Below are 8,752 nucleotides of genomic sequence, written 5' to 3'. Positions count from 1 at the left end.
AAATTTATAATTAAATGAATTAGAAAACAAATAGCACCTTAAAAAACCAATCCTTTCCTGGAAAATGTTAGAAACAAACAACATATTGAAGTTGTCAAAACAAGAAAAGACAGTTGTTTTTATAAAAGAATGTCATAAACAAAATTAAAAGGCAATTCTTAAATCACTTAAAAATCATCTTCAGATCGATCCTAGGCCTTGGTTTAAGTTGCAAGTGGGTTGGAAGGGGAGGTCATGATTTTGGTTTTTGTTTAAAATCTTGTAAAAAAGAATTTTTCTGAAGCATTTCATGGTATACCAAAAAACACAGTTGACCCTGTCAAAAACAATCATGTTCAATGTCTAGAAGGCTTTGTTGAATCTCAAGATACTCTGTCTCCGGAAAAGAAAATGAATTCTTAAGTCGGGTTAGGTCAATCAACACAAGGAGAAGAAAATGAACTCTTAGCCATACAAGAATCCTGAATGATCCATAAATTAGTATAAAAGCATTTTCTAGAGGATTTTTGAAATACTAGCAAACAGAAAAAGGGAGGAAAAAGTGGATTCTGTACTAACAAGGTTTTCAACGTTGTCCTATCCCCGAGATATTCGGGTAGCTGTCCAGTAATATTGCAACTCCTCAATATTCTGTAAGAAAATTAAAAATATATATGTTAACTTAAGTAGCCATAACATTGGGTACGTTGGAAAATCATGTCATTGAAACATTTAATTAACTTACAATTTTTTCAACTGAGTCAGATTATTAAGTGGTGGAAAAGGTTCTTCAGATCCAATCAAGTCACTGATTCTCCTGAATATCAAATTCAACAAAGAATAAAGTAATTCAAATGTAATTCCATCTAAAAATTAATTATAGTTGTGGCATAAAAGGTTGATACTAACAATTTGGATAGGTTTTCCAAATGAGAAATGCCAGAAGGAATTGGCCCGCTCAAACCACTTGCCTGAATCACTCTGTTATTACCAAATTTTGATTTAATCAGCAATAATAAATAAAAACCATAATTAAATAACGACAAAATCCTTAAACAAAATAAAAAAAGAACAGGGAACAAAGCCTCACAGTTTTCCAAGTTTTTCCCAGTTTTGAATATAATTGGGTATAGTTCCAGAAAATTGATTGTCACTGAGCCGACTGCATTACGTTGAATGGACAAAAGGAATTAAAAAAAAAAAAATGAAACGCCATATGTAATCTCAGATGAAAAACTTAATGCGGAAAGAAAAAAAGAATAGCTTACAAGTCCTTCAATGTGATCAACCCTGCAAATGAATCAGGCAGCTCCCCAGTAAAATAATTCGAGCTGAGAAGACTATAACAACATCATCATCATCAACAACAACAACATCAGCCTTAGGAATTCTCACACCAAATAAAAGAGATAAGATTATTGTAATAAGAGGAAATATTCAAAAACGTCTCTTACAATCTTTCTATGGAGGGCATATGGCCAAGCTCTGGAGGAAGATTTCCGGAAAGTTGATTGAACTCCACCGTACTACGAATAATAAAACCGCATTATTCCTCGATTACAAAACTCTAAAAAAAGAAAACAAAAATTCACAAATAGAAACAAATGGATGATCAGAACTCACAAGCTTTTGAAAGTTGTGATGTTTGCCAGCTCTTTGGGGATAGAACCCGTTAACCGGTTTCCAAGAAGGGAACTGCAATAAGACTCTCTTACATTAAAATCATCCCTTCATGAAAACATCTATATATATATATAGAGAGAGAGAGAGAGAGAGAAAGAGAGTACATGTTGACCAGCTGCGGGGAAGAACCCCATCCCGGAGGGATTGAACCGTTAAGGTAGTTGCGGGTGAGGTCACTAATACAAGAGAGAAATGAATCAGTTGAGGAAAGAAACTACAAAACATGCGGCATCTCTGTTCTGAGTACTTACATTTGTTGGAGGTAAAGTAACCCGGCAAAATTTGGCGGGAGGGTGCCCGCGAGATTTTGTCCTTTCAAAATTCTGTACATCCAGTAAAGAGTGGGGTTTTTTAGTTACCGAATCTTAACATTCTCAATATATATATCAACCATTTTTTAATTTTTTTTTATATATTTAAGGGTATAGTTGTATTTTTATAATTTTTTGGAGCTATAAAAAATATTTTACAGATTATAATTCTAAATTGTAAAATTTTAAAGTTTAAAGGGGTCGAAAAGATTAAAAATCGTTTGGTACGTGCTCAAACTTCAAAGAAATTAATAATTAAGTTTTTCTTAGTTTAAATCTTGAACAGCTTAACTAAATTTTCATCTATGTGTTCTTAAGGGTACATTAATATAATATGAAACTATTTATCAAGATAAAGTCTTGATAGATAAAGTCTTTTCAATATTTTAAGATCAGGTTTAAGGATTGATTTAAATAATTACTTAGCGTGGCGTGGGATAGAAAAACCGTATGTTTCTGAAGATTGATCAAACATTAAAGATAGTTAATGAAACAAAAAGAAAAAAAAAATATTGATAATGACGTGGAAATAACTCAATAAAATTTTTGTGGACGAGATGGGTTTTGACGGACAAGACGTACGTGGTCGGTCCTCATTCCTCATTTAAAAGATATTTTTGGACACCGAAAGTCAAAGATACAATGAATTTTGGTCGTACTATTCAAAAGCAGTGGCCCCCAGTGGCAGTGGGCATGCCGCAGACCACGACTTCGATTTTATTTTACTTTAAAAAATATATATATAATTCGAGGTATAGCTTTTATGTTTGGCATTGCATCTTAGCCTCAAATTTTTTATATGTATAAAGGCATGGCATGCCAATTACTTTTATTAAATGCATGGCAACCGTTGGGTCACTTTCAAGCAAAAATAAAATTAAAAATTAAAAAAAAATTCATAAAAGAAAATAATCATTTTGAACAGTTTATGTTCAAAAATGTCACATGCTCGTCAACTAACTTCTGTCTAAAAAAAAAAATACTCAGCGTCACTTTCTAATTTTTGAAGGTACAAGTGAGTAATACTTTTGGATAAACTGTATTTTTCCTTAAATGAAACTTTTTATATAATAATAATAATAATAATTTAAAGACTAATTTTTAGTGTCACATTATCCAATTATAGGTAAATCTACTAAATATTTCCCATTATTACTAAGACAAGTTTTATTTTCTTTTTCTGAGCTATTACGTACTAATACATTTTCATTAAAGATGTAGATAAGATATACGAAAATTAAAGTTGTAATATATAAAAAACAATCTCATTGAAGCGTATGTCGGTGGATGCGTATGTGCAGGGAGAGAGAGATGACGTACATGCTGACAACGCGGCACACGGTTCCATTGGAGGAGGAGCAGTCACAGGTGAGATTATTCTCTTTTGATCCTTCGGCTCGGTAGAACCATCCAGAATCTCCACTGCACGGATCGACGCTGAAATTCCAGTCCGTCTTCCCCAAACTCTTCGCTATGCCACATAAAGCTTCCACTGCAAAAGTTATATACGATCAAATCCAACCAATCAAATTTGCACGTTTTCCTGATGAAAATACTTGATTTTTATTCTGGTGTGATGAAAGCATACCTTCATCATCCGGCAACACAGCGGCTCCGAAAACAAAGGTTGCGAAGCAAAAGAAGAGAGTTGAAGCAAGGAGAAATGGAACAAGAAGAAACATCTTCTTCTTCATTTTGCTAACGAAAACACCTTCACCTACCCTCGCAAAATGGTGCCAAAATCACATTGATTGATCTCTAATGCATGAGGAAAGCTGCGAGGAAGCAAGGGAATAATATAACTTCTGCTTTTGGTTTGAGTGATAAAGAGAGAACACTTCAAAGACGTACAAATCAACTATTATTGTGTAAAGTTTAAGCAAGTGTTTACTTATTTTGTGGACAACTTGTAAACTTAATAGGCCACGAAATTTATTACTCTCCAATAATGCACGGAACATATATGTCGGTGTTGTTTCGGAATAGACTTGGTAGATATGTAATTTTAAAATTTTTGGTTGAGAAGTAATTGATATAATATAAAGTAGATTAAATTTTTTTTTTTTTTTTTTTGTATAAAAAAGTGAAATTTTTTGTTTTGTATTAAGTTTTTTATTTAAATAATAATTAAAAAAATATAGATATGATGTAAAAAATTAAAATGTTGAAAAGTTAAAAAGAAAAAAATTAGACTTTGACAAGTTGATCGCCTAACAAGCCCAAAAAATTGGACACATGTGAAAAGGTGAAAAAGACAGCATCTAGCGTGTGCATGTGCTCTATTTTTTTTTTTTTTTGTAAAATATATATATATATATATATATATATATATAAATGATAAGTATTGAAGTAAGATAACATTGAGTTGGTACTTGGTAGTGTTTTTAAAAGTAATAAAAGTTGATACGATAAAACCTTAACAATAAAAATAAGAGAAATAAAACAATCAATAAAAAAATAATCCAATATTTGTTTATTTAATAATGGAGACAACTGTAAAAATAATAATAAAAATAAAACACACATATATGCCACTTGCCTCGTGCGGGTCCCTCAATGTCTACACAAGTTGTTAAAAAACAAGTCTTGGAAATCTGGTCATACATAGGAACATCACATTCAATCAAAAGATGATAGGAACGAAGAAGGTTCGAGGGCATTGTATGCATTACTGAGAAACATGGCTGATGGGATGGGATGAACATGCATGAATATGTATTTGACTGTCCCCCTGAAAAGATGTGAATTGAACGTGATGAGCACAAAGATTCTTCAGTAGCAGTGAGTCTCTGATCGCGAATGCCCACTTGTTTTAAACCACGTGATTAATTAATTGTAGCCACCCGATGAAAGAAGAGACTAGCTAGAGATCTGTATATGGATTATGGATATACTCCCTTTTGGATGCTATATAATGTAGTTAAGTTTAATCAAATCAAGAAAATGGGCAAATCGAAATTCTTTAATTAGAGTTAAAATTGAATTTGATTAAATTTTGTATCCTGCACATACCTTAATATTTTGATCATAACTTTTGGCGCAAGAATCAGATTGAAGTGAAAGCAGTGGCATTGGAAAGCTAACTCGAAATTCTAAAAATATTTGTGAAATACAAATTGTATAATTCGGACGTTTGACATATTGAGTATTAGGGTTAGTCTCTCTTAGAGTAAAATGTTGTGCCTTCATCACAGATCATCAACAACGTAAAAAGCCTATAGGAGTTCCGATAAAGAAGATTGAGTAGAAGAATGGTTTCAAACATTCTGGGAAGGGCTAGTGCGGTGGACGGCTAATGGGTCGCTTGTCTTATGCAAGAGAGTGTCGACTTCAAAGGTTTTGTAAGTATAAATTTCTTATAATCCTCATTTTTCTATAATGATTGATTTATTGGGTATAACTATCCCGGAGAGGTTTTACTTTTAGAAAGTTCTCTAAAATGTCTCCGCTTCGTCACCAAAATATTTGTCTATTTGATTTATTGTTCTACATATTTTGGTGAATGATTGGTTGCGATTGTTTAATTTTTAATTTCGCATTATTTTTTATAAAGACCTAGTCTAGGTGTATTTTGGAGTCTATTTATATTTTCAAAAAATTAAAAATTAAAATATTTTGAAAATTTATATATAAAATACTAAGAGATTGATGACATTGTAAACTTTTTAAAGTTGACAGAGTTTTTCTCCAACTAAGTTGGAGAAATTTCCTCCAACTCAATCTATAAAAATGACATGAATCCTTTAAACATGTGAAATGCATATGTTTTTTTAATAGCAGGAAAAAAGTTGGAATAAATTTTACTAAAAATTCATGTGCATCTCATATATTATTAAAAAAATGGACACATGTCATTTTTATAAATTACGTTAGAAGAAGTTCATCCAATCCAGTTTGGGGAAAAACTCTATTATTTTTATTTTTTTTTTAAGAAAAAGTTGAAACCTTATTTGAATCACTGTGCTAGAGCAACTTGCTCTAACAAAATAGTCTCGGAAATACAATCTGGAGATTCACTCCATACAATATCCACTCCATTTTTGGCAGCAAACTTAGAAAGAGAGTGTGCAGCCTGGTTCCCTTCTCTAAAGCTCATTTTCCAGTGGGTGAACATCTGGAGTTCAATCTTGATATCTTCCACAACATGACCTAGTCGAGTCCAATCATCCTCTTTGCAATTAACAGCATCTACAAGACTTTTAGCATCCTCTTCCAGATGCACATGAGTGAGCCCCATTTTCCGGCATAAGTCTATAGCCACCAGCTCCGCCATTGATCCAGTTGCTATCGGTGAGGGGTTCCCCCCACGAGAGAAACATCTCGCCACTACCACTTGTCCATAGCAGTCCCGTATCACCACCCCACCTCTCATTCGCCCCTCCTTACAGCTCAAAGAAGCATCCCAGTTGGCTTTAACCCATCCCATACTTGGAGCTCCCCATTTGTTTGGACCCTCAATGACGTTGTTATGCATATTCGTGGGCCTCTCGTCCTGAGCAGCCTTGAAATCTTTAGCCTGTTTTGCTTGGTTAAAAATGGTGGTCGGATGAGAGAACAGTCCACCATGTAATTTATCATTACGTCTCAGCCAAATCCTTCTGGCTAGCCCGGCAAATAAGGTCATCTCATCTTGGGTACACTTTTGAAATATCCCTTCCACAACCTCTAGAAAACTAGGACCAACAAAACAACTCTTTTGGAATTTTACAGGGCCCATACCCCAAACATCCGAAGCTGCTGGACTTTGCCATAAAATGTGAAAACTTGTTTCCACCATGAAGCCACAGATTGGGCACTTAGGATCCTGAATTACCTTCCATTTGAGGAGATTTTCCTGGGTAGGGAGGATGTCATGACAAGCTCGCCACAAAAAAAAATTCCGACGTTCAAACACGCCAAGCCCCACAGCTTTTTCCAAACTTGATTGGCCCCCTGCTAGAGGAGCTCGCAACTGAACCCGTTATGTTATTTTCCAACTGCATATGATAAGCACTCTTAACGGAAAAAATTTTGTTTGTAGTACCTCTCCAAATCAAGGTGTCCGGCTAGTTTGTGCGGCTAATAGGAATGGATTGGATCAATTGGACCTCCTCCTTGTAAAAAATTCGCTCCAATAATAGGACATTCCCCACCTTTTTATCTGCATCAATTGATTCCTTCATAGTGGCATCTGAACTGAGGACATTCGTTGGAGAGATTATTCGGAACGTTGACGAGTTAGAAATCGACCTATCCTTCCATATTCAAACAGTAGCTCCATTCCCAATACGCCAAAATAGATCCTCCTTTAACACATCACAAGAGCTATGTATACTCCTCCATGCAAAGGATGGCTTTGCACCCACCTTGGCATCTAGGATAGATCCATCCGGATAATACTTCGCTTTCATGATCTTCACAACTAAGCTCTCCGGTTCCTTCCATAGTCTCCAGCTTTGTTTCGCTAATAGGGCCCTATTAAAAAGATTGAGATTCCGAAAGCCCATTCCACCTGAAGCTTTGGCCATACCCATCTTCCCCCAACTCATCCAATTAATTCGAGTCCCATTTTCTTGGTGACCCCACCAAAATTTTCGCATTTGAGAATTGATATCCGAACAAAGGTCATTTGGCAATAGAAAAATACCCATACAGTAAGACGGAATTGCCTGAATTACCGCCTTTAGTAGAATTTCCTTACCAGTTTAGGATAAAAATTTCAGCTTCCAATCTTGTAGTCTTTTCCACACCGGATCTAGAATGCCCTTGAAAGCTGCTGTGCGTGATTTTCCCACCAAAGCTGGGAGGCCCAAATAAGTGTCATAACGTTGGGTAGCAGGTACTCCTACAATTGCCAAAATTGCTTTCTTATCCACCATTGCCGTATTTTTGCTAAAAAACAGGGAGGTATTATTATTGTTGAGCCGTTGGCCCGACGCTTTTTCATAAAGTTGCAAAATATTATGCAACCTTTCCCATTGTGTGACGCTGGCCCTGCAAAATAACAGACTGTCATCTACAAAGAACATATGGCTTATTTGGGGGCCCTCCTAGAAGTAGCTACCCCCGTCAAAGCCCCCGCCCCATTAGCATTATTTATCATTGAACTCAGAGATTCTGCACATAAAAGGAACAGATATGAGACTGAAATTTTCTCCAAACCAGTCTGAAGGAAATATCTTCCAAACTATTTAAAATAGTGCCAAGTGTCTATAAACATTAAAAAGATACATTGAATTCTTAACGTCATTAATAACAGTATCTTAAATATTTATAGACACTTGGCACTATTTTTTTTGAAAAATATGAAACTTCCATTGATGAAATTCCATGAGCATACAGCTCTGAAAAATCATAGCCAAAAGCTATGAAGGTTACAAAGTCATAAAAATGACTTCAAGTTTCTTCTAAACCATGTACAATTACATTTAAGGAACATATCTGCTTCGTGCATACTAAATCTAGGACATGGGTAGTCCAAATACAAAACAAAAATAAAAAAACAACTAGAAACTGAAAATCCGGCCATGAGAGTTAAGCATCAACATCGATCTACTCCATCCTCAACTCGAAGGCTAGAACAAACAAAATAAAAAACAAAAAACAAAAACCCCACAAGCAGCAGCGGAGTAGCATGGCATCGTAGACATCCCTTCGGAAGACACGCCTTGGCTGAAGAAGACGATCAGATCTAAGATTGAAGAGATTAGATCTGGATCTAGATCTAGATCTAGATCTACAAACTAGATTTAAAGCAACTTGCTAGAAACGAAGACTAGTGGAGCCTCCATAGAAGAAAC

At 34.9% G+C, this 8,752-nt stretch overlaps 1 protein-coding gene and 1 pseudogene across 1 annotated transcript; both read right to left on the bottom strand.

Annotated features, from left to right (window-relative positions):
- LOC132174445 (probable leucine-rich repeat receptor-like serine/threonine-protein kinase At3g14840) overlaps positions 1-3,899 on the bottom strand; it is a 14,553-nt pseudogene extending 10,654 nt beyond the window's left edge.
- A 3,317-nt stretch (positions 3,900-7,216) lies between these two features.
- LOC132174444 (uncharacterized mitochondrial protein AtMg00310-like) lies at positions 7,217-7,831 on the bottom strand. The gene is made up of 2 exons (XM_059586100.1): positions 7,703-7,831; positions 7,217-7,633 (listed from the first exon to the last, which is right to left on the bottom strand). The coding sequence occupies exons 1-2, from the start codon at positions 7,829-7,831 to the stop codon at positions 7,217-7,219; spliced, it is 546 nt and encodes a 181-aa protein (XP_059442083.1).
- Between the last annotated feature and the right edge of the window lie 921 nt (positions 7,832-8,752).

Source organism: Corylus avellana, chromosome ca3 (genome assembly GCF_901000735.1).
Source record: "Corylus avellana chromosome ca3, CavTom2PMs-1.0".
Taxonomy (NCBI): domain Eukaryota; kingdom Viridiplantae; phylum Streptophyta; class Magnoliopsida; order Fagales; family Betulaceae; genus Corylus; species Corylus avellana.
Note: the sequence above shows the minus strand (reverse complement) of the source record. Positions and strands in the feature narration are given on the sequence as shown.